The sequence below is a fragment of the Protomyctophum parallelum genome (assembly GCF_964188405.1).
Source record: "Protomyctophum parallelum genome assembly, chromosome: 1".
In the NCBI taxonomy this organism is placed as follows: Eukaryota; Metazoa; Chordata; class Actinopteri; order Myctophiformes; family Myctophidae; genus Protomyctophum; species Protomyctophum parallelum.
In genome coordinates, this window is record NC_139697.1 from 36,757,614 (window position 1) to 36,784,689 (window position 27,076).

Genomic DNA, 27,076 nt, shown 5'->3' on the forward strand with positions numbered 1-27,076 from the left:
CATCAGTGAGACTTTAGTTTAAACAGTGAATTCTCAAATGATCAGCAGGAGTTTTATTTTCACATACTAATTAAAAAATAAATAATATTTTTGCAACGTAAGCAGCAATACTGGGGGCCAAGCAATGGGTGTAACACGCTTCATATTCCTCCAGTGGTCAATAGAGGTGCCCTTCTTTCAGAAAGATCAGCATTTTAGATCATGTCCGATAGATTGTGCATACAAAGTTTTGTGTAAATAGCAAAAAAATCCCTTGAGGATTAGGTTTTTAAATGTTTTGATTTGTCCTTGAAATTGATCCTTGTGAGGAAATACATAATGTATGTGTATGTAATGTCAAGACTGTCGATCACACAGGGAATGAGATATGCCTCTTCAAAGTTTGCGTCTTCAATCGATTGCTATAGCAAACATTGGCCGATTGGAGCAAGATTATACAATAGTAACTATACCATTCTGAACCCGAACGGGTGGTTATGCCAGAACTGCGACAAATGCTTAATACAACTTGTCTAAACACCCGCAGTGCTTGGCCCCCCTAATAAACATTTACAGTATGAACGGAAATGGGAATGAAAAACACAACACTGCAAAAATTACACCACTTGAGGTCTGAGGCTAAGGCAGATCATTGTGGTCCTGCACAAGTCCTGTCCAATGGAACATGAGTGAGTCCATCACTGCTCTCACTCTCTCTCTCTCTCTCTCTCTCTCTCTCTCATTGACGTTGTCCTTTCCCTGAGTACTTTCCTTGATCACAACAATCTGCACACCTGACAGCTTCCAAATGTAGTCCCTCAGTCTGCGCTTCCTCGTGCACCTGGCCATGTGCCTCCTCCTGCCCGATAGTGGAGGCAGTGAGGAGTGTAGTGGTGGAGGAGGGCCTCTTGCGATGCAGCCACTTGGTCTGCTGCTTGGCTGGAGTTTTGTTTTTAACAGGCTGTGGGCCGAAGCGCAGCCCTCACACCTGCTGCGGTCTCTTCTGCTCTTCCAACTGCTCTGCCAGGTCTGGACGGGACACAGATGAGATCACATGACAACAACCCATCTTCCACAGTCTGCAATGAGGTGTACTGAATGTCAATATGACTTGTACCCATCAAGTTAACGTGAGCAGTCTGGTGCGGGGCTGCATTCCGGCCAGCAGCAGCAGCAGCAGTTCAGTACTGATGGTGGTCACTACTTCACCCACCCACGTCTTCCAGACAGCAACACACAATACACAACACTGAATGTGTGTACATGGTCACTCCACTCCCAGTCAAGTGTTCCTCGGGTTCAGCAGGTGTTTAGGCGCACCAAACCGTACAGGTTGTAGAGGAAAGGAAGGGTGTCATCAGTGCAGCCTTTAATAAGGCTGTCGTGAGATTTGTTTCTCAGTGAGATCAATGAACAGGTCATGTTTGAGCCAGTGAACGTGTTGTTCTCAGTGTCGTTAATGAAGAGGTCATGTTTGATCCAGACATTGAAAAGACGACAACCAGAGCTGGACTGAGGAGCCGAGGGCTCAAGGCCCACCGACCCGAGACAAGGTGTTAGACATTGTAGCACCCTCTAGTGGTGAGGATGAAAGTTACGTGAACTCCAGGCAGTCCAGATCCTCCAGGGCCAGGTCATAACAGAACCGATACTGTTCCTGAAACAAACAAACAAACAGTACTTAATGTTACGATTTTAAGTTTCAAATAATAAAAACGTATGCTCAATTCACAAGTGTGGCGCGAAAGCATGAATCATGATGCTAAAAGCAATAATTGGTCGTGTCCGAGGTTCTGAGTGGCAGCTGTTAATCATGTATCAGCGTGTGTGCCTGCATGGTGAGGTGAACAAAGAGACTTTATGGACAGCCCCCCCGCCCCCCTTCTCTTCAGACTCCATAAATAAATAAAAGGAATACATAAATAAAACAAATTAACATAAATTTACCAGCAACAGTGTTCCTAGTTTCACATCTGGTTAACTCTTTGTTTGCCAGGTACGTAGACGTTGACGCTAGGTGGCGTCATATTCCAGATCTGTATATATACGTACCCCAACGTATACTCTGTCTATATAATGGTTGAGGCCTACGGAAGCTTGTTGAAAGGAGGATTTTCAAACCACCATAAGTCTGACTCCAGGATCGCTATCCTTGGTGGATTTTCTGCCATCCCCATTTTGGATTTAATTTGTGCCTTTGTACCGCGACGCTGCCGCCATGTAAAATCTTCTGACGAAAGGTAAACAGTGTGTGCTTGTTCCAATGTGTAGCGAGTGTATGTAGCGAGTGTGTGTGTGTGGGGGGGGGGGCAAACTCCGTCTTTTAAAGTGAACGTGTATGCTGGCACTGGGAACTGGGGTTTATGATAACAGCTTGCAGTAGAGAGATAGAGTTAATAAATGAAAAAGGTAATTCCATGTTGATTTATTTTTACACCAAAGTCAAAAATGAAACTGTGTTATTGTGCGAAGCCAACCAGTAATATTTTCTAGTTTGACAAGGCATCTGAATAAATAAGATGGTAGCCTTATGAATAAATATACATTATATACCAATTACTCAGGCTACGAAGCAGTAAAGAGGGTCAGCCCACTCTCCTACAGAAAGTACAGATAGTTCCCCAGGACACCCCGGTTATGTGGATGTGAAACATCATTTGACAGCCGGCCATAAAAAGGCAGACAGATAACATTTTTAACAGGATAATAATAATAAAAACAGAAACGTTTAACTCACCATGGTCTCCACCATGTTTGGCTTTGAGTTGCGCAGCGTTTTGGCAGCGAAGAAAGAGTCGACCACTCTGTGATGGCGGATCATTTCCAGGATCATGGTGCAGGCACAGAAAGTACCACTTCTACCACCTCCGTTCCTGTTCCCAACAAACATGCACGCGCACACGCACGCACGCGCACACACACACACACACACACACACACACACACACACACACACACACACACACACACACACACACACACACACACACACACACGTCTCACTGACATGATACACATTCCATCCACGAGTCTCTTTCACCTACACAGTGAAATGTCAAATGCTCAATCAGGAAAAGGTCAATGTGAGTAATGCCCGACAATACAGAAGTGGGGTGATGTCCCATATGCTGCCTGACCCATCCACATCTAAAGTTCTCCACCTCCAGATTATTACGTAACGACTACAACCACAGCTTACGCTAATGGACCCTATACACAGCAAGACATGGTGTTCATTTAACTCAGAGTGTAAAAATGTCCCTACAGAAATAAGGGTAACCTTTTCCACTCAAAGCTAAGCTAATAAGTTAAAGGGTGGGCTCTCCATCGTACAATTGTACGTATTATTATGGCACGTTAACAATAAACTCGGTAAGGTAGGAACCGTGTCTTACGCCTTGTCAGATCATCATCATCACTGTGTTTGTAGTGCTGGTATCACTGTGTGTGTGGGGGGGTGGTATCACTGTTTGTGGTGCTGGTATCACTGTGTGGGTGGTACTGGTATCACTGTGTGTGTGTGTGTGTGGGGGGGGTGGTATCACTGTTTGTGGTGCTGGTATCACTGTGTGGGTGGTACTGGTATCACTGTGTGTGTGTGTGTGTGTGTGTGTGTGTGTGTGTGTGTGTGTGTGGGGGGGGGGTGGTATCACTGTTTGTGGTGCTGGTATCACTGTGTGGGTGGTACTGGTATCACTGTGTGTGTGTGTGTGTGTGTGTGTGTGGGGGGGTGGTATCACTGTTTGTGGTGCTGGTATCACTGTGTTTGTGGTGCTGGTATCACTGTGTGGGTGGTACTGGTATCACTGTGTGTGTGTGTGTGGGGGGGGGGGTGGTATCACTGTTTGTGGTGCTGGTATCACTGTGTGGGTGGTACTGGTATCACTGTGTGTGTGTGTGTGTGTGTGTGTGTGGGGGGGGGGTGGTATCACTGTTTGTGGTGCTGGTATCACTGTGTTTGTGGTGCTGGTATCACTGTGTGGGTGGTGCTGGTATCACTGTGTGGGTGGTGCTGGTATCACTGTGTTTGTGGTGCTGGTATCACTGTGTGGGTGGTGCTGGTATCACTGTGTTTGTGGTGCTGGTATCACTGTGTGGGTGGTGCTGGTATCACTGTGTGGGTGGTGCTGGTATCACTGTGTTTGTGGTGCTGGTATCACTGTGTGGGTGGTGCTGGTATCACTGTGTTTGTGGTGCTGGTATCACTGTGTGGGTGGTGCTGGTATCACTGTGTTTGTGGTGCTGGTATCACTGTGTTTGTGGTGCTGGTATGACTGTGTGGGTGGTGCTGGTATCACTGTGTGGGTGGTGCTGGTATCACTGTGTGGGTGGTGCTGGTATCACTGTGTGGGTGGTGCTGGTATCACTGTGTGGGTGGTGCTGGTATCACTGTGTTTGTGGTGCTGGTATCACTGTGTTTGTGGTGCTGGTATCACTGTGTGGGTGGTGCTGGTATCACTGTGTGGGTGGTGCTGGTATCACTGTGTGGGTGGTGCTGGTATCACTGTGTTTGTGGTGCTGGTATGACTGTGTGGGTGGTGCTGGTATCACTGTGTTTGTGGTGCTGGTATGACTGTGTGGGTGGTGCTTTCTGGTATCATTGTGTCTTTCTGGTATCAGCGTATGGACTCACAGGCAGTGGACGATGGTGCGTCCCTCTCCACATTCCTCCTGCCAGTTGTGCACCTGGGCCAGCAGGCTGAGGAAGGCCTTCTTGGAGTCGGGAATGTCACGGTACGGTGACCAGCGCAGGAACTGGAAGTGACGCACCACCAGCGGACCTTCTTGAAGCTGAACAGCACAGAGAAGGTGTAGGGGTGAGGAGGGATGACATTTCATTGGTTAAACGGTGGACTTGCTGCTCCAAGTTACACACAACTTGGTGTGATTGGGCGGTTGACAGGGTGACAGGAGGATAACATGAGGGAGGGGCTTCTATGACGAGACAGCATAGCTATGTGAGTCAGTTTTCCCACTGAAATTACATCTGAAAATGCTTCATTGTCATCAGACTATCAGATGTAGTCAGTGAATCTTACATAAATGCTGGGCATCATGACCACAACGACTTTATACTTGCTTTGTGCCCTGTTCACATCACATCCATAGATCACATCACATCATCATGTGGAAAACAAGACTATTATAATACTGTAGGGGCTAATTGTCTTTACCCATTTATAGAAGAATGCCTGCGTGTTCTGAAATATTTCCCTCAATAGCTGTTGCTGGGCCATTCAATAGGGCAAGATAGATATCATGTTTAGAATATTTTCTCCACAACAACATGCCTGCTATTTGCAAAGCAATTAATTAAAATAGCAATTTTGCACTCAATCTCTTCTCAGCTATAGAAATGCAGAACACTGAATCTATCGTGAGTGATAATGTGATAATGTTAATGTGAAAATTGAATTTGTGATTTGATGCTAAGACAGAGTAGAGCGAAGAGAGATCTCTACAGTCAATCAGTGTGGAACGTGGGAGGGAGAGGTTAACAGTAAAGTTGTTCAGAGGCTGAAAGAAGCAATCACACTGTTTATGTACATACTTAGTTGATCATCATATCATAATATTTACAATTAAACCCAGACTCCCAGTTACATCTCTGAATGCTGCCTACATCCTCAGGCAGGAGTGAAGCTTGTTGAATGCACCACTCCCACTCACTGTCTTATACATATATATTACATCATAGTCACACACGAATGATGAGAAACAGCTCAACTCATGATCTGCCATGTTGAATTGAGTCATATTGTCACATTGACACCTCGATCTGTATGCTGTTGCTGGGGTGATGTTTTGATTCCCAGTACTTTAAGTTTAACACATTATAAGTAGGCGTTTCTGTTAAACAACGTTTATGTTAAACAAAACTAACAGTTGATTTAAAACTGAACTGTCATAACTCTCTCTGTCAGAACCAAAATAATTTCCTCTTTCTGTGTATTCCAGCCACTGTGTGTTCCTACAATTCCCATGATGCAGTTCACAGGCAGTGATTTCTGTGGTTTCCATCTCCATCTTGCCATGAGTTACTGAACACCTGTTCAGCAGGGATGGGGCTTACCCGTGTGATGTTCTGAATGTGGAACAGACGTATGATGACGTCATCGTCGGCCGTTCTGGACAGAAGCTCCACCGTCATCGGTCCAAACTGCTGGAGTCCTGGTTCAGGCCAGTACTGAAGACATGGCTGAGAGAGAGAGAGAGAGAGAGAGAGAGAGAGAGAGAGAGAGAGAGAGAGAGAGAGAGGGAGGGAGAGGGAGGGAGAGGGAGGGAGAGGGAGGGAGGGGGCGACGGCGACAACAGTTAAAGGGATTGTGACATAATTTTTTTTTGTAATTGTTCTTAATTTCTTTTAGGTTTTCTGAGCTCAATTGCACCCAAAATACTTTTAACAGATTTTCTGTGGTCTGCAATCTTCTGGCTCAAACAAGTGCTATGTGCTATTTGCCTGCTGTTTGTGATGTCACAGCTTGCATAGCCCATAAATGTCAATGGGATTTGCCAGTAGATGTAACTGTTTTTGCTGTTTGCCTGTTTTCATTGCAGCTCAAAAGGCTTCAAAGAAAAAAAAAGAAAACTCCAGGCCACAGAAGATCCACTGAATGTTCAAAGTTCAGGTTTTTGGGGTGTAATTGAGGTCATACAACCTAAAAGAAAAACAAAAAATAAAAATAAATGAAAATTAATGTCATTAAATCTTTAAAGACAAATCCATGATGTCACACCCTGTCATGAGGTACAGTAACAAGACACCTGGGTATTGACAACAGTGACATATTAGCCTAAATGACAGTGATTACTTTCCAATGGAGCCATGAATTAAATGAACAAAACAACATCACTTATGTATGCCTCCTCTCCATTTGAATTATTCAACAGCTTAAATAATTAGCATGAGCTCATTATAAATTAATGCTGTAGAGGAACTTTGGCTGTGGCTTAGAGCTGATGGAAAAAGAGAGTTAGTACTTCCAACACAACTTCTAAGGTCCCCGGGCCAGCTATTGGGAGGAAGTCACAGGGGAGCCATGACGTTGACATGCTACAGTAACAACGTTAGCGGTGACAGCAAGGAAAGTCGAGGAGGGGAGGTCCCCCCCCCCCCAGAGGAGTTGATAATGTCTCGTCATAGTGATGGAACGGAATTAACAGGTGACATTGGGCAGGAGGACAGATACATATTTATACAGGAGACACGCGGTCCTGTCTGGAGGGATGGGGTCAAGCGAGCGAGGGAGGGAGGGAGGTCCCACTGTTAATCCAGTGAAATGGATGATAGGGAGGGAGGGAGAGAGAGAGAGAGAGAGAGAGAGAGAGAAATGATGATGAGAGTAAATAGTGATAAGAAATCCAACATGACACAATGACAGAACAGAGACAGGAAGACAAGTCATGCGAACAGAACAAGACATGAGCTAACTTGAACAAAGTGATAAGAATGTGTTCATAATTATGAACATGACAACCTGTGAAAATGAAATCTATAAGGAATTATGTGTTCACATTAACATGCACTGTAACATGTAACTTTCCTGTTTTACCCCAGATTTGAACCCGGGGCTCGTGCTGACATGTTTACCACTGCAGAAATAGAACCTGCCTGCTGAAGCACCAGTGGATCAGTGGTTAAGGAGCGTACCATAATGGGCTCTGGTGCAGACACATTGCTGCATGTCAACTCTCTGACTCTTCACCCCAGTGGTTCTCAACCAGTGGTCCGGGGACCACCAGTGGTCCTTGAGGGAGCTCCAGGTGGTCCCCAGCTAAATGATGGAGATGGGACCATTTGGTTTCATTTTACACTCTCAAGAGTAAAATTATTGTTAAACATCTGCATTACTTAATTTACAAGTCTACACAATTAGACCCCCTTTCCACCAGTTGGTTCCCAATGGGAACCGGTTCAGTTCTTTTTGGTTCTTAGTCCATGAGCCAGAGCTCCAAAATTGGTGGGAAAAACTAGACCTATATTAAATTGTTTATAGGATCAATACAAGTAAATTAATACATGATAACCCTTCCACAGTAGTAGCTTTTTATATTTTTGATTATTTTGCATATTTTCCTACATAATGCCTCATTTGCATATTTAAAAATGTAAAATGTGTAATACAATAAATCATTGTCTTCGTGTAAGTAATCAATTGGGGAAGTGTCATGGTGGTAACAATATAATATAGGTATGGTTTTGCTATACGTAATTAACGTTCCAATTTTGGAGCTCTGACTAAGAACCAAAAATAACTAAACCGGTTCCCATTGGGAACCAACCGGTGGAAAAGGGGCCTTAGAGAATGTAGAAGAATTGTTGTTTTGATCAACGTTTGCCTTTCATCTCTCCTAATGGTACCACATCAATACAGCATGGAATTGTGAACAAAATATTATCCAAAGTTAACACAATACTCTAAGTTTTGGGTCTGAGAGGCTAAATCAAATCGTGGTCTGTGGCTCAAATGCTGAATAAATAAAGTCCTTGTTGAAAACCACCCATTTCCTGTCAAATCGCCACTGTACTATCAGTAAAGACAGAAAAGCCCCTACAAACACAAGAAACTGCCTGCTTGCTCTGGGGAGAAATATAATTAAACTTCACGTCAAATCAGAAACAGGGTCGTGTCAAAGACTAAATACATGGTGGTGTGCCGTGTCTCACCCAGGCAGAGTTGGACTGGTTGAGTTGGTTCAACATGACCACCGAGGTGCAGCCGTAGTCGAACACCAGCCTCCAGAAGTCCGTGGTGGTCCCTGGCAGGGGGTGGGGCGTCACCACGAAGGCGGCAGCTCGGTGGAAGCTGTCGGCGAGCGCGGCGTTGATGTAGTTGTTGCCCTCTTCGCCCTCAGGGGAGACCAGAAAGGCCAGCGAGCGGTCGGGTGGCAGAACGTCCATGCTGCGGTTCTTCTCACGGTTCCTGGGCATCAGAGAGACGCTGCACTCTTCCATGTCCAGGTGAGGAGTCACCGAGTTCAGTGTCTGACGCACGCAAACAGAGAGACCATGTTTATATTTATGCTTTATATTACGGTATATCAAATAACAGAAACACAATGTTCTTTTCTCAGTTGAGCGGCCATGCAATGAAGTATACTGTAGAAATCAGCTCTAAGGCAACGGCACAGGAATAAAGTAGGCTACAATTATGAAAACCAATAAACAAAAAAAAACATTTATTTAGAAAATAGTGAATGAAAATCATTTGCATAAATGAATTAGATCAGTCTGTGTGTGTGTGTGTGTGTGTGTGTGTGTGTGTGTTGAGGGAGCAAGAAACTTGATGTGATAAGAGAAGAAAGTGAAATCAGGACAAATGAAATGAAAAGATATAAAACTAGAACTGCACTCTGTCGAGTGCATACTTGCTTGTTGCACACTAGTAGGCCATAAATGGCCAACTAGTGCGCAAGCAGAGCGCGCAAGTCCTTTTGACCGCTGTAAACTGTCAAATCTCAGTATCTCTGTGAAGAAACGTTTGAAATGTATAATTTTTAGATGTAACTATTTGCTACCTACCTACTTTATGCATATAAACACCTAGTATTATTAAGTATGATTCAAGTTTCTATCTATATAAGTTTGGGTGAAGAGCTACATATACACACCACATACTCTGGTCCCAGTAGATCAGGCACAACTTGCTATTTTATTTTTACTGATTATGTATATAGTATACGTATGACTAGCTCTAAATGATGACGTAAGAGATATGGTCATTTGTGGTCGTTTGGTCCCAGCAAAGCAGGCAAAGGCATATACTATATATAGTATATAGGCATATACTATATACGTATACATATATACTATATAGAGTGTGTAGTTGTAAGTTGATTAGCGGTATACTGTGGTTACTTTGCGCCAAAAACCGTGACAGCTGTCCCGCCATTTGATGTTTATGCAAGAAAACAGCAAATCTGTGCCTGGTTTGCTGGGACCAAACAACCACAAATGACCATATTTCTTACGTCATCATTAAGAGCTAGTCATACATATACACACCACGTACTCTGGTCCCAGCAGATCAGATACAATTTGCTATTTTATTTTTTACTGATTATGTATATAGTATACGTATGACTAGCTGTAAATGATGACGTAAGAAATATATATAGTATATATAGTATATAGGCATATACTATATACATATACATATATACTATATAGAGTGTGTAGTTGTAAGTTGATTAGCGGTATACTGTGGTTACTTTGCGCCAAAAACTGTGACAGCTGTCCCGCCATTTGATGTTTATGCAAGAAAACAGCAAATCTGTGCCTGGTTTGCTGGGACCAAACGACCACAAATGACCATATTTCTTACGTCATCATTAAGAGCTAGTCATACATATACACACCACGTACTCTGGTCCCAGCAGATCAGGCACAATTTGCTATTTTATTTTTACTGATTATGTATATAGTATACGTATGACTAGCTCTAAATGATGACGTAAGAAATATATATAGTATATATATAGTATATAGGCATATACTATATACGTATACAAATACATATATACTCTATACTCTATACTGTATAAAGTGTGTAGTTGTAAGTTGATTAGCGGAAACCGTGACAGCTGTCCCGCCATTTGATGTTTATGCAAGAAAACAGCAAATCTGTGCCTGGTTTGCTGGGACCAAATGACCACAAATGACCATATTTCTTACGTCATCATTAAGAGCTAGTCATACATATACACACCACGTACTCTGGTCCCAGCAGATCAGGCACAATTTGCTATTTTATTTTTACTGATTATGTATATAGTATACGTATGACTAGCTCTAAATGATGACGTAAGAAATATGGTCATTTGTGGTCATTTGGTCCCAGCAAAACAGGCACAGATTTGATGTTTTTCTGCATAAACATCGAATGGCGGGACAGCTGTCACGGCGGAAGAGACCGGGCGAAAACATTACTTGCGCGCTCTGCTTGCGCAAGTAACTACTGGATCAAAGTTCCCAGCTGTTATATAAATAATTATTGCAGGGATTAATTATGTGTAGAAACTTCCTATATCACTGCAGATGTTAATGGATAAAAACACAATCGTATACATTATGAATAAGCATATTATGAGACTCTGGGTATTGAAATTGGTAAAGTGATTATCTAATTTGGTTCATAACGGCTCCCCATTGGCTTAGAATAAATTAATACAACACAGTGGCTGCTAGCTGCTATATTACGTCTAGAGGCTATACGCACTGCAATGATGAGGCTATTTAGTTTATAAAATAAAATATGTTAATTGTGCCACGTGTGAAAATGATAATTTGTAATTGTGCAGTTCATCAATGATATTAAAATACAAAACATACAGGCTACATACAACCAGACAAGGCAGCAACTCAATCATAGAGCATGAATCAAACTTTAAATGATTTTTTTGTTTGCCATGGCGTTTGTCTATGCACCTTCATGAACTAACTGGATATTTTAGTGACCATATGTCCTTTCCTCTTGCGCCACCATTAGGCCAAATTGTATACCTGCATACTGTACAAGATCTCAAAATGTATACGGATGCATCTATGCCATCTATACATCCATCTACTGTATGAAATCTAATTAATATTTCATTGTGCGATGGTTTTATTCAATTTACAGCCTCACATCATGTCACAAAGCCATCTGTTTAGCTAAACATTTGACCATCTTTGAAAACTTTACGCGTATACGCACACATGCGCACACACTTATACTGTAGGTCCAGTCCTATTTTAAGTGTGCGAATGCGGTGCTCGCATGTGTGTGTGAACGCGCGCGCGAAAAGCCTGGTGTAGCTCGGCCGTGAAAGTGGTTAAGAATTAGCTTTTAACGTCCCACCAGGTGTGTGTGTGTGTGTGTGTGTGTGTGTGTGTGTGTGTGTGTGTGTTACCTGGAACTCTTCTCTGAGCTGTGTGGTGTTGGTCTGTGAATCCACCTTCAGCATGTCTTTATAGGTCAGAGCAAAGTCATTAATAGGGATGGCCGTCTCTCCACACAGACACGCCTCCAGGATGGCATCGTGGATGAACACATACTGCTCCTAAAAGCACACAATCACAAACGTAACACGTAAGGTTTGGCTATTCGAAAAGCTAGGTAAAGATAAAGCATTTCTTCCTGATATTTACTTTAATGAGTTAATAACTGATATCTATACTTTGAGTCAAATAATGGGGGTTGTGTCCTTGAAAATGCAATCATGCATAACCTGTGTAATAATAATAATAATACAAATAATACAAATAATAATACTAATAATAAGCAGCTTATTAAGGAAGAATGAATGAATGAATGAATACCTGTTGTGTTAATACCTGATGTGTTAATAATAATAAGCTGCATTCATACAGTACAGTACACATCTACTCAACTAAAGGTACAATTTGTAATTAGTACACAGACACAGCCTGGCATGCACTCAAGCTCAGTCCTTGAAACGTGTGTTTGTACTCTGTTCATTATTAACCAACTACACACATAGATACACTCCACTGAACCATCTGAATAATTGACAGGCAGAGACAACAGACAAGCGCGTTGTTGATGGACACATCAAAACAGACAATTTGCTAATCATTTGACTCTTGTTTTCTATTGTTACTCTTCAAAGATGGGAAATGTTGGTTTCATGGTTTGCCCTGTATTTGAGATACAGCAGCTGTCTTCTCTGTCCCGTTCCCGACTACGCGCCTAACCCTCTCATCGACGACATGCTGATGTTGCCCAACTCCTCGCTCCATCTCAGTGACCACTACAGAGACGTGCAGAACTCGCTGAGCCCGTCCGAGCTGACCCACTTCACCAGACGCCTGAGGACCACGTTTGGCAGGGATGGTAAGGTCACCGCGGGCGGTGTGGGGGTGGTGGCCCTCGCGCTGGCCATGCTGTTTGACACTCTGGCCAAAGAGGTGAAGGCACAGTGTGCGCCAGAGTCGGGACCCATTCCAGGTCTGTTTTTACAAGAGCCTGGACGCACACACTTCCCTACTGTCCCGCTAGTGAGCGAGTACCTGAGGCTTGTCCCGACTATAGCCAACAACCCAGTCTGGATGAGAGAGGAGACAGAGAAGTGCCTCCACAGGCTAGAGGAAATGAGACAAACGTACCAACCCAACTTGGAGCTTGAAGGTTGGAGCCATGTCGACATTTTTAATTCTTTCTCGGCTACCAGCTCAGTTAATTTGTCGTACTTGGCTCCTGTACCCACCCAAGAAATCCTCTTTCAACTGTGACTTGAAGGCTGGCAACACAGCATTCAAGCAAGAAGCACAGAATCATAACACAATGAGGGAGGTACTTAAAGGACAACTTTAGTTTTTTTCAACCAAGGTTCATGTTGTAGGTTGTTATTAGAGAAACTAAAAGATGAGTGTTATTTATTTTTTTCATTTGCTGCTTTCTTTCGTTTTAGGGATTTTAGCTGTTTTTTACAGGGGGGCGGGGGCATTCGAGCATGGGCCTAAATACGTATTATTTTACAACATTTTACAGCGATTTCTTTTTTAATTATTTACTATAGTCCTAATAAACCCCTGGAAATTTCATCTGGCCACAAAACATCACAGATCTACTGAATGTGTCAAACTGACATTGAGCCTATGACACACAGTGTGGCTTCCCCCCAGTAGGCCTCCTTCACATTCAGTAGATCCTGTGATTTATTTGTGGCCAGATGTAATTTCCTGGGGTTTATTAGGGCTATTGTAAATAATAAAAAAATAAATCTCCATAACATTTTGTAAAAAAATACATATTTAGCCCCATGCTCGAATGCCCCCGCCCACCTGTACAAAACAGCTAAAATCCCTAAAACGAAAGAATGCAGCAAATGGAAAAAAAATAACACTCATCTTTTACTTTCTCTAATAACAACCTACAAGATGAACCTTGGTTGAAAAAAACTAAAGTTGTCCTTTAAACGGTGTGAGATTCGACGTGGTGCTCCTGATATTGAGACTGTTTTTCTTGCACTGTCAATGAACAACCTGGAAAATGTAAAAGCTTGGCAAGAAGGAAAACCGGTGGTGCTGAGGGAAGATTTTGACCTGAAGGCAAAATCTCATTTGCCCTATTAGTGCAAATATTTTGAAAAGGAATAGATCATCGTACTTTAAATGTATAATCTCAGTATAAAATATGATTTGATTGAACGATTGTTGACCACATTGTCTTGCGCTATTTGTCTATTGATGTGTTACATTTCATCTCTTAATCCAGGCATAGCAGTATTTCCTGTTTTTTCAGCAACCTTCATCTATCTGAGCAGCACATGTACTGATTGACTCTCATCTGCACAAGTCATTGTTTTGTCAGGACACTGTATTGTCACAGTATGTGGCTCTGTGTTGCCATACTGTGGCTGTGTGTGGGCGTCGGCTTTCCTCCCAGTTTCCAGCCTTGGCACACCTGTCTGTGGTCACCTCATTCATACTCTGTTACTATCTACAGCATCTCTCTCATCTCATGTACAATATGACCATTACTATCTGTGTGTTTAATAGACTTGTGGGGTGACACTGCCTTAAAACTGAATACTTACAGTACCACATTCACAACACTTCTTGTGTGTGACAATAAATAAAAAGTGAGAAATTCCCATGCTCAACTCCCCTGCTCACTATGAAAGCGCTGAATGGCCACACTAGACATCAAAATAAAATATATCTAGTGGCTGAGAATCTGGGGGCATGGCTGAGAAGGGTACCTATCGGAACCAGTAGTGGTATCAATACTGCAATCTAGAAATACTCTGTTACAAATACGGAATTCAAAATGTACTCATTAAGCAGAATGTCGCATTTCAAGTTTTCAAATGTAGACAAATCTTTTGAAAATAGCAGATCTACAAGCTCAATCATCATGAGGCCTAAATGTATATACGTAGGATAATGAATGTTTTCTGTAATAATAATTTTTCAAATAAATATAGTGTAGTAAGTACAATATCTGGATCCGAGATGTAGTGGAGTAGAAGTATTGGAAATTAGAAATATTCAAGTAAACTACGCACATCTCAAAATTGTATTTAGTTACTTTCCACCACTTTTTAGCAATGCCGACGGAACCACTAGGAGACCACTTTCAGCAGCTTGTCATCACCGTCTACCAGCTTTCCTCTCAGCTCAATTAACACACAACTCCAACCATGCGACCAACACCACAGCTTTGAATCAATGACAACGTGCACCACACTAACTTAAAGTGGGTGTTTACATTTCCTTTGAGTAAGAGAGGATCTGAACCCTGGTCATATGAAGCAAGCTGCTAACTCACTATAGTTATAGTGCATTCGGAACATACAGGAGGTTTGCCACAAACCTGTTGCCATTTCCAGTGCACATTTCCAGTTAAGGTGGTTGCGCACTGGTGCTTTGTTTTTGCGGATCTGAAAGTTATATGCCATCACTAGCTGCAGGCTGTCACCAACACCCCAATAGACACCGCTAGACAGCTGCGGAAAACAGATAAAATCTACCCCGGTCCGAAAAAACTTGTCAACGTGATTGACATAAATTGACGTTGATTTTGACGTCTTCTCACTCTCACTGAAATTCGCTCCGATATTCAGAGTGAATTACGAACCAGTGTGCAAACACCTTTACTAAGCTAGGTGTTATAGTAATTTTGAAAGGAATATTTTAATCTCTTATATGTGGTATGAAAATAATGTTATAATATAAGATACACATCTACATTGACATTACGGGGTGCATACTTAGTTTAGACTAGTCATTGGTTAGACATGGGTTAAGGTTAGGTTTAGGGTGAGGGTTTGAGATAGGTTGTAGTTGTAGGACTAATGACTGGTCTACTCTAACCAATGACTAGTCTAAACCACAAACTGCCTAAACTAAGTACTGCGCCCGACATCACTGGTTTCTGTGATGTTTGGCAACAAAGAGATCATGTTGATTTTGGATGCAGGGACACAGCAGTACCACAGTGTCTATTGGTGCCAAGGAACAGATGGAACAGAGAGGTTTTAGTCCAACATCCTCATAGCAGTCCTATGAATAATCAGCCACCGCTGCAGGTTCGCTAGGCAGACCTGCCAACCTTGAGATATTGACATGAGGTAGCACCATGCGCGGCGCGGCAAATCCAGCAATAGGCATTTGGGGGCCCCGCATGCCTTTTTGGGGGAGGGGGGAGTTATATTAGAGAATTTCACACCACATGTACCGGTCCGGTAGTACATCGCACTAATGGAGAATTATTATTATACTGTTTTACTGTTTATAAATCTCTCTGTGGCTCTGGGCCCAGCTTCATCTCAGACCATATGAACCCCCTAGAACCCGTAGGTCACCTGGGGCTGGCCTACTAATTGTTCACCCCATAGATCATAGACCAAAGATCTATCTATCAGGGGCAGTTTCTTTGACAGGCAATTCCTGTCAATTTCTTTGACAGTCAAAAAACACTTGAAATAGACACTCATGCTTTCTAAGGTGTGATTTGGGGTCCTAAGGATAAATACAAAATATCTATATATAATTATATATAATTAATATCAACATCTTAACATATCTCAGTCTATCAATAAATATAAATGTAAATGTCATATAGCAGTCCGTCTATCTCCAGTGACTTTATGAATGAACATGATGAACAATGATCATGTTGCCTAAATAAAACATTTATTCCATTCCATTTACATTTACATTGGAAATCTTGTAATTCAACAAGTAATTCAACAAGTATTCCTTTGTTTCTTTCCATTAATGAATAAATAAATATTCAATTGAGTGTATAGATATATAGCCTATAGTCTGTATAATCCTTCATAATCATAGGCTACTAGTTTGTTGACCATACTGTATTCATTTAAACCTCACAGAGACGATAGATAATCAATTCACTCACTGACTGTACATGTCAACTCATTCAGAGATAAAGTGGGATATTTTGGATCTGTACGTCGTCCATTCGTATATTCGCTCGCAGAGTCTCTATGGGGTACCCCAAGGCTCTATTTTGGCCCCCGTACTATTCCTGCTATATACTCCCCCTCGGACCCATCCTCTCCAACAAGATATATCCTTCCACTGTTACGCTGATGAGATGACGTACAAATCTAAATGCCTCTCACACCCAACAGCAATAACTCCCTCGAGCCCCTGATTAACTGTCTACTACTAGATACTAGATGATATAAAAACTTGGATGGACGCAAATTTCCTACATCTAAAATGAAAATAAAACTGAGATCATCGTCTTTGGTCATAACCCCACCCTTCCTGTCAACACTCTGGGCCCCCTCACCTCCGGTTGAGCTAACCGTCCGAGCGGTTAATTTAAGAATATATTTTTGAGTGGTCCAAAACATACAACAAACAACTTAAATATATAACATACAGGATATATATATATATATATATATATATATATATATAACATCAGGACAGGCAGTCCTGTCTAACAATTTGATTCCAAACATGATCTCTCAACATCTAATCTATAGTGTAAATATAGTATAATAATATGCAGTCTATGGTAGTGGAGTGGACACTGACCTCTGTCTGGATCATGTTGATGCGTCGGGAACAGAGGGTTTTGACACAGTTGTAGATGTCCACCACGCCTTCACATTCAGCCATGTCCAGCATGACGTCCAGAACGATGTAGCAGCCTGTCCGTCCCGCCCCCATGCTGGAGAGAAGGCAAAACGTTGACACGGTTCAATCGAGTGCTGGTCAGTGGTCACTTCTTACATTCAGCGGCACCACATGTTTGTAAATAACCCCAGAGAAGCAGGGTGGTGTGTGTGTGTGTGAGTGTGTGTGTGTGTGTGCATGTGTGTAGTCAGGTACCTGCAGTGCACCACCACAGGTCCGGCGTCGGGGGGCATGGAGCTCTTAACGCGGCGCAGGAAGGCCAGCAGTCCCGTGGCGTGGTAGGGAACGCCGTGCTCCGGCCAGGACGTGAAATGGAACTGGCACACCTCGTGTTTGGCAGGGTATCCTCTCTGCACAAACAATTAGAGCGTCTCACTGAGATGCTATCATGAGGAAGGTCGGACGGATTATACACCCAAAGGGACATTAACACCAAGCACGAGATAACTACTGTATCACCATAATTAGAAATAATTGTGTAATTTTCAAAATATTTCTAGTTTGAAGGTGAGTCCACAGTCCACACCACGACTATGACGACAACGATAGTGGTGAGGGATATCGTTTGGATCACTTTCAGAGTGATCGACAATGACAGGCAGCCAATCAAAATCCATCAGGACAGCTGGGATGCAATCGTTCTCGCTCACCCTCAGAATCAGTGATAGTTTTGTTATTGCTAACGGAGATGAGAAGATGATTATGAATAGCAAACGCTAGCTGGTAGTCTTCCTGGCACTACCTCAGGTAGCTACAACCATCCCACCTCCTTGACATTCATATAGTGAGAGTCTAGGGGACCTATCTTGCCCCAACATTTTTTTTTTTTTTGATTTCTTTTCATTATTTTTCAAAACAGTAAAAAGTGCCAAAAGAATGTAGGCACAAGCTGGCGAACAAGATAGGGCCCCAAATGATCCCTGTAGCCTATTGCATGTGCCTTTCAGCACCACGGGGGCGGATATCTCGCTGTGTGCATGGGCTCTGACACAGCAGGACTTCGCATCGCGGTTTGGTGCCATTGTTTACATAATATTATCGTTCAGGTTCATGTGGAGGCTCACATAGTTATTGTTTTAGTTATTGTGCTTGGTGTGAATGGCTCGTAACAATGGTGTTCGCTGGAAGAACACCACAAACAGAAAATCCTGTTACTGTATGTCGCCATGCACAAGCACACAGAGACCATCAGAGACTATGACAGAATGCAAGCTGTTTGCATGCTGTGTTGTTGGAGGTGTAAAGTGTCACATAGAGGGCACAGATGCTGTGGTTTGTATGATGTGTTTTGTCAGATGGTACATACGGTAGTTGACATTGTGATGTGAGATGTGGTGGGCGGCATGGTCCAGGTTTTTATCTAACAATACAACATGTGGTGTGAGTGGGAACCTATCAAGAGAATGAATATGTCCACAAGACGTTTGCACAAGAAACTAATTTCACCCACTTCCTTCCACCTGTGATGTGACAGTAAAGTTAGATTCTTATGCATTTTCATCATTTTGTGTGGGATGCATTTTTTTTGTCTTGATGATTGTGGCCTTTTGTTAGATTGTCTATTTTGGTTTAAAGGTCATGTTTGAATAGTTTGATGCCTCGTGATGTGCTGTGTGTGTGTGTGTGTGTGTGTGTGTGTGTGTGTGTGTGTGTGTGTGTGTGTGTGTGTGTGTGTGTGTGTGTGTGTGTGTGCGTATGCGTATGTGTGTGTGCGTGTGCGTGTGCGTGTGTGTGTGTGTGTGTGTGTGTGTGTGTGTGTGTGTGTGTGTGTGTGTGTGTGTGCGTGTGTCTCACCCTCTCCATAGCAAAGGTGCGGACGGTGTATTCTGCTAGAGTTTCAGTCTTCAGCAACGTTACATTGATGTCTCCATACAGTTCACTGTCATCAGGCCAGTACTTACAGCACTTTATCTGGACAAACAAACACAGTATTTGTATTAAAGTATTTGTGTGTGTGCATGTGCATGCATGTGTGCGTGTGTGTGTGTGTGCGTGTGTGTGTGTGTGTGTGTGTGTGTCCTTCAGATTATCAGATGGGCTCTAATAACGGGGGGAATTCATCTGCATGTTCTACTAAACAGTGACATCATTGAGGGGCTGCGTGTCACATGTACTGTATTTCTGTGCCAAATGTGAAATACTGTGGCACAGGGTCAAACATTCAATAGATTGAAATACTGTGGCACAGGGTCAAACATTCAATAGATTGAAATACTGTGGCACAGGGTCAAACATTCAATAGATTGAAATACTGTGGCACAGGGTCAAACATTCAATAGATTGCATGAAATAATAGGCTGTTATCAGCGGACGCAAGGACGGCTGCTGCCATCAGAACATCCAGGACACAGTGTATAAGGGGGACGTGCGTCAGAGCTCTGACCTTCTAGCACTGTCATCAAAGTAACTGGTGATTACTCATGGCTCTCCACTGGGGACCGGCAAGATCCTACCATTCAACCATGAAGGAGAGCTACAACTGCTGCTCTGTTACATCTACTGTATGTAACAAATGATAAAGGGCAGCTCCATAAATACATGTTGCCTCCATCTATCTTCACGGATGGGAGGCTTGGTCGGAGGTACGTACCCTGCCCACCTCCACCAGCTTGGTGATCATGACGATGCTGAAGCAGTTCTCCTGCCAAACCATTCTCCAGAAGTCATAGATCATCTCCTGCTTGGGACCTGTGGAGGAGGTGAAGGGGGAGGGGAGGTGCACAGAGGTGAGGAAGGAGAAAGATAATGAAGGAGAAGGTGATGAGAAGAAAAATATGGAGGTGAAATTGACATACAGAAAGAGGTGCAGAGGCACAGAAGTAGATGGAGGCATATCAATAAAATGAGGCACAGAAGGAGGCCGAGGTGCAGACAGAGAGGAGGATGCAGGGGGTGGAGAGATAAGCCATAAGTCAGGGAAAATAGTAGCAATAACCATCAACACAGACACGATGTAATCCATGCCAGAGTAACAGTGTGTCATTTGTGAACTATTGTCCATTCTGTGTTCTTCACATACTGGGAGAAATGACATTTCAATATACCCACAAATCCTGAGATGTTGCGTAAACAAAGCCCTGCGTTGGCTCACCGAGGCGTCGTTTGGTGACACAAATCACAGTCCTCAGGGCAGATGACACTTTCATTGATTTCATTACACTGTGCCTCTGATAATATCACAAGGCTCAATCTCATGCTGGCTGCAGAGCTGGTTATGCTGTGTGTTTTTAATGATCATGTCCCTTCATTTTCTTCATCTCTTGACACCCACACAGCTTCATAGGAACTGATTCACACGACTTTCACTGAAGGTTACACCTTATCAGTCCTGCTACATGTTTGAATGGTGACACAGAACAACAAAGCTTTGTATTCTTTCTCTTGCAAATGCCCATGTCCAGTTCCAACACACAGTGGGTTTGTTCCTATTATTTAAAATGGGGATATATTATACATTCATTCAGTTATTCATTCGTTCATTCATTGGCTGTTAGATGTAATCAAAACAGTCAGTTTCCAGTCTATTTAGGGGTCAAATTATAGCATTATTGATGAGACCGCTACTACACTTGCCTGGCAGTATTGCTGGCCCAGCCCTCTGCCTTGTTTCTGTTGAGGGAGTTCAAGTCAACAATCATGCTGCTTGGATTTACTCGTTATGTTCATCATTCAAATTATGCAGAATATGAATGCATTTTATACTTCTGGAAACTCACTACGCTCTATTCTTCAAACGGTTCTATTGCATCACAAAAAAAATAAGCTGGAGGAACAGTTATTGAGTAGCCGTGCCACACATTTACAGCTTAAATAACATCTGACAGCTAATCCAACCCAAAACAGACAATCTATTTCACCAAAACGCCCACAAGTACAGCAACATTTGGGCCAACGGAGGGCTTTGATCTTGCAGGCTAAATCACTGTCAAACACAATCAAATTTGAGCACACTTGTACTTCTTTGCAGCATTATATTCTTCTACCTCCGCGGCTCGCCTTAACAAGACATGCGTTTGTGCTCCGGGCTTCCGAGCTTCTATCTATCTATCTATCTATCTATCTATCTATCTATCTATCTATCTATCTATCTATCTATCTATCTATCATAACCCATTCTGACCGGGCACCCATTTTGGTGTCAGCATCATGTTATGCTTTAGCTATTTAAAAATAGCAGATCTACAAGCTCATATCGCGCCACCGAGTGGCGCGATACGAGCTTGTAGGTCTGCTATTTTTGAAAAATCGAAGAGCGACTGACATTTTTAGAATCTGATCTCAGGTCAGAATGGGTTCATCAGACCAGTGTGTGTCCGGCGGAAACCTCGTATATGAATCTGATCTCAGGTCAGAATGGGTTAACAACCAACATATCTGCCTCCTCCTCCTCCTCGTTATGTTCCTGTTCGTGGCTCAATCTCCAGTTTGGCTGAGCCAGTAACAACATCACCAGAGGGGACGTGGGAGAGACGGACACTGATTGATCCCATCGACTTGCATGGTATGCCGCGCTGTGCTTTCAGACGACGGCTCTTGGGGAGAATTTGGCGTTTCGCTGCCTCCTCTCCGTCTCCCTTCCTCATCCAACTCCTCCCACACCTTCATTCTGGACAGAATACAGAACGGGCCCATGCAGAGCACCTGCTGCTCTCCTACACAGGAACATGTGGCTCCAGGCTCAACTCACTGGATCAGCTTCTATGGGATTCTGCAGCAAGCAGCCCACAGAGAGGCAGACCATTCATATGCAAACACCCACCGTTGATGCTTTACATTGAACATTGTAGGACTTATGTTTAAAACCCTTGGGTGCAGTCACTGCAGTGTACATAGAGCAAGGGTAGGCAACCTTTGGCACCAGTGCCAACATTGGCACAAAGGAGGGTGATCACTGGCACACTGGCACAAGTGTGAGAGAGGATTTTTGGTTTAAAATAAATCATTTAAAAATGTAATCAAATAAATGAAGTCCCTCGCATTTGTATGTAAATTACATCGTGCACATAATTCGACATGAATTAAAACGCTGTGCGTGTGTGTGTGTGTGTGTGTGGTGTGTGTGTGTGCGTACAATGCACAAACATGATAAAGTAATGCAGACAGATGGTGTGAGAGACCGAGGGAGAGGGGTGTCGGAGTGGGGGGGGGAGTGATGTGTGTGTGATAGAAAAGGAGACAATTTAATGACTTCAAGTTTTGGGAAGCAGCAAGAAGGTTGCAACCCAAGACAAAAGACAGACAAATCAGAAGGGGGAGTGCGTTCTGAAGACATACACTGGCTGAATAAACAAACAGGAGAGGTCTAGCTGTGTTTATTTGTGTTTGTGAAATACGCCATTGTGCCTGGGGGTTGCAGGCGAGGTAATACTTAAATGTAAAGAATAATAATGCACCACCGCCTGTCCTCTACAGCAGAAAGACACAAAGTAACCATTTCACACAGAGACACAGTCGGTGGTGTGACAGCGTCAGACTGACTGACGGTTGGACTGGTGGACTGGAGACAGCCAGCTGTAGCGTGATGAAACATCGGCTCCCCTGTTGTTTACACATTCATTATTCAAACAGCTCATTTCAATATCGACAGCCGATGTGCGGAGGAGGAAAAAGTGTCCAAACAAATGCCTATGCCTCACAAACATGAAAACACACCGGCATTCATCCATTGTTATGCGTTGTAATGTACGTATTCTGTGTGTGAGACTCACCCTGGGTGGCGATGAAGTGGTTGGATCGCTGGTAGCCCTGTATGAAGTTGACAGGAGGAGAGGAAAGAGGTTGGAGGAAGCAGAGAGTGTGTCAATAATCATAAAAATAACAATGGTCCGGTTTCCCAAAGGACACCTCTTACACCATGGTGTAAGAGGTATGGTGTAAGAGGTATGATTGGCTGCATGGCAGCCAATCAAACACTACGGTATGTCCTTTTTTGGGAAACTCTGTCAAACACAACAACATATAGAAATACACAACCTAGACTAGAGCACAGCCATACCTGTCCTCATTGCGCACGTAAGGCCTCCTGCATGAATACACAAACCTGCTTCCCTAAAGCCTCTTTAGCCTACACACACCTGTCGACATGTGGCAGTATTAAAACCATTCGCAGAGAAATGTGTGGTGCGAGTGGTGACTTTCCTCATCTCATTTAAATATAAAAACTTTGAAATGAAGGCCTACTTCAGCATCAAAGAAATTAAATTGAATTACAATTTTTAAGAGTGAAGAGAGCCTACTGTCAGCTGTCCAGCAGTCCAAATATTATTAAATTAAATTTCAGAATGGTAGACCTGAGGCCTATACCATACCAGGCCTTAGGCCTGAGGCCTACCATTGCGTGGCACATCTATGCACGGAATGTTCACAGGCTTCATGTGCGGCCTAGAGGGCAACTGAGCATGTGTAACACCATACCGCTTACACCATGGTGTAAGAGGTGTCCTTTGGGAAACCGGGCCAATAACAATGCAAACACAGATTCACAGATTCAAACACAGGAATTTAACCTCTAATTTCATCCCTCCTTCAATTCTCTCTCATCTCAACTCATCTCTCATTGGTCTAAGAGCTTGGGGTTGGTAGCAGAAATGTGTAATATGTCTGCACTTATTATTTATAAATGTAATGAAACATTTCACAGCCCACCAAAACAGAATTGTGCTCTTCTACTGACGATTGCTTTTTATTGAGATGCCACTTGCTTGTCTTTTGTTGTGATATCTCACTTAACATCTTGAGCGTCTGTGAGCCGGGTCATTATAAACAGAGTGAGAAAGCTGCATGCCAACGGTGGACTGGCTTTCAGCTCCCATCATGCATCTGGGCCCATTGGTCCTACACAGACAGTGAATCTGTGATCTTTGACTTATTATATCTGAGTGACTCTGACTGATCTGGCTGTCCAGATTTAAGGGAATCAGCTGTCACATCAATCAGTTGTACATGCCCAAATTTGTGCATGTACAACTTCCTGGTCTCAACTGCGCATGTTTCTTTCCTTCCATGGAGCACCATGGAGCAACATGGCGTCGCCCGTACGGTCTTCGAGTCTCGTCCTCTTTAGACAGTCCTTGTTTGCAGTGAGAAAATAGTGGCTATGTTTACACAACTGCTGTTGAGTGTTCACATCCTTATCAGCAACCCTGCTGTGTGAGTAAGGCCTATTTGGAGAGGAAGCTCTCTGGCTTGCTCCATTTATGGCAAACACTATCCCATTTTCACTTCTCTCACCTTAGTGGAAACTGAAAGCTATTGGCAAGTTATACAGTGCATATTTATTAATATGAACCCAACGGTCCTCACTCATGTCACAGTTTATTTCTATTGACACTGTGTCTCTTTGGTAGGGTGTGGACAGTTCAGAGACCTGCCTACCAATGATCAATCAGATTCCAAGCTATTGGGAACTACAGTCTAGCAAAACTGCCTAACTATGGTAGGCAGGTTCTGAATTGTCCGCACAGACCTCCTCTGTAGAAACAAATGGTGCCATCTACTGTAATAATGAACATTAGTGAGGACCAATTAGTCTATACACAAAGTCAAAATGTCGGAATAAAGTTGAGATGGACGGCCATTGCTATGGAAAAGTGCAGCGATCACAATTCCCATGAGCCTTTTGGTGCCGAACTCCCACAGATCAACCGGTTTCTTATCTGTTGCCTTGGCAACAGTGGTGCCCAAGGGGAGGCAAGCAAGGACATGAAGACATTTGCAAAACAAGGATAGAAAGGAAAAAGATAACATGCACAAGTCTACTGCACGCACCACACAACACCACACAAACCCATTATCCAAAATAAATAGTGTGTTTCTGAAGTGCTTTTAAAAACATGTCTCCCTTTTATGTTCCAATATCTAAGACCGAAGAAAATCTAAATTCAGTGTGTGCGCACAAAAGATTCGTTTAAAATCGCCTTAAGAAAAGTGTTTTTCTAGCCTGGTCCAGCGACCGTGATTTCTGTTATAGAGGTGCGGGTGCTGCCGCAGATTCAGGATGCATCAACATCAAATAACTCAGGGTGAGAATCTGATTACACATGAAAGAAGGGAGGTAAAGAGCCAGTTTGGTTCAAGAACTCAAAGGAATTGTAGTGGTCATCAAGGCTTAGCAGCTCATAGCAGGAGAGAGGAAAGGATGGGTGGGAGGGTGGGGTGGGGGGGGCTGCTATAGGAGATGAGCCAGGGAGAGCTGGCAGGGACACAGAGGGCAAAGCCCTGCATCGCGAGCGAAGATCCCGCGGGAGCCGACATAAATCTTTTTGTCAGCAGGCGGGTTTTAAATTAGGCGGAGATGGGCGATCAAAAAAAAAACTACCTGCCAAGTCCTGCAAAGTCCTGCAATAAGCCGGATATATGTAGTGCAACTGAAGCACGTGTGGGCGTGCATTACTTTAACTTGATATTATGAACACATTTATCTTACGACTAAATTCAGAGGAGAACATAATCCCGACAGGTATATGCAAAATGCATCTATTTAACAACCTACTGTCAAGCAGTAAATCCAACCAAGCCCACTGTGTCGCTGTCCGTGGTGCTGTATTGGCCATCTCTCTCTCTCTCTCTCTCTCTCTCTCTCTCTCTCTCTGTTTGTGTTTGCAATGCTTTTGGAGCAAAATATAAATAGTTTAGGATTGCAGCTGGGAGCAGCAGTCAGAAAGCACGGACAGGAATCCACTGGGAGTGGGACTGAGAAAACCCCAATGGATGCGGTGTGTGTGTGTGTGTGTGTGTGTGTGTGTGTGTGTGTGTGTGTGTGTGTGTGTGTGTGTGTGTGTAGGGGGGGGGGGGGGGGTTGGGTAGATGGAAAGAGAAGAGAAGTCAAATACTTACTTCCCTGTTTATCCGAATCTAACGGGCGCCAAATGTTGGGGGAGGGGGCAGAGAGAGAGAGAGAGAGAGAGAGAGAGAGAGAGAGAGACAGAGACAGAGACAGAGACAGAGACAGAGACAGAGAGAGACAGAGACAGAGACAGAGACAGAGACAGAGAGAGACAGAGACAGAGACAGAGACAGAGACAGAGACAGAGACAGAGACAGACAGAGACAGAGACAGAGACAGAGACAGAGACAGAGACAGAGACAGAGACAGAGACAGAGAGAGAGAGAGAGAGAGAGAGAGAGAGAGAGAGAGAGAGAGAGAGAGAGAGAGAGAGGAGGGAAGGAAGGGAGGAAACAAGAGCTAGTTATAGTGATCACAGTACAGTGGGAGTCTGGGAGAGGGAGGATGAAATGCTTTGAAAAGAAAAGCAACAAGCCACAATCACAATCATCTTAAAAAAGAGTCATGAGGTCACACAGTTTTATAACAAGAATCTCTCGACTTCTTGGGGAAGCGCCGACATCTGACAACATAATGGCCAACATCCCTGGTTCGATTCCAGTTGATCTTTGTGACATTTTCTTTCCTTTTAACCTTTGGGAAATGGAAAGAGTCCATCTACGGTGACCTAGGTGCCTTCCATTAATCACACA

General features: G+C 43.3%; 1 protein-coding gene across 3 annotated transcripts in view; it reads right to left on the reverse strand.

Annotated features, from left to right (window-relative positions):
* Positions 1–313: 313 nt before the first annotated feature.
* LOC310876234 (receptor-type tyrosine-protein phosphatase U-like) overlaps positions 314–27,076 on the reverse strand; it is a 128,844-nt gene continuing 102,081 nt past the window's right edge. For all 3 annotated transcript variants that reach the window (XM_083789705.1, XM_083789704.1, XM_083789706.1), the window contains 11 exons: positions 23,308–23,344; positions 20,190–20,287; positions 19,394–19,510; positions 17,795–17,949; positions 17,498–17,633; positions 11,872–12,021; positions 8,648–8,965; positions 6,053–6,178; positions 4,613–4,770; positions 2,717–2,852; positions 314–1,636 (listed from right to left, as the gene is read on the reverse strand). In XM_083789705.1, the coding sequence (XP_083645831.1) occupies positions 1,574–1,636; positions 2,717–2,852; positions 4,613–4,770; positions 6,053–6,178; positions 8,648–8,965; positions 11,872–12,021; positions 17,498–17,633; positions 17,795–17,949; positions 19,394–19,510; positions 20,190–20,287; positions 23,308–23,344 (1,494 nt within the window). In that variant the 3' untranslated portion in view covers positions 314–1,573. The remainder of the gene's footprint in view (positions 1,637–2,716; positions 2,853–4,612; positions 4,771–6,052; positions 6,179–8,647; positions 8,966–11,871; positions 12,022–17,497; positions 17,634–17,794; positions 17,950–19,393; positions 19,511–20,189; positions 20,288–23,307; positions 23,345–27,076) is intronic.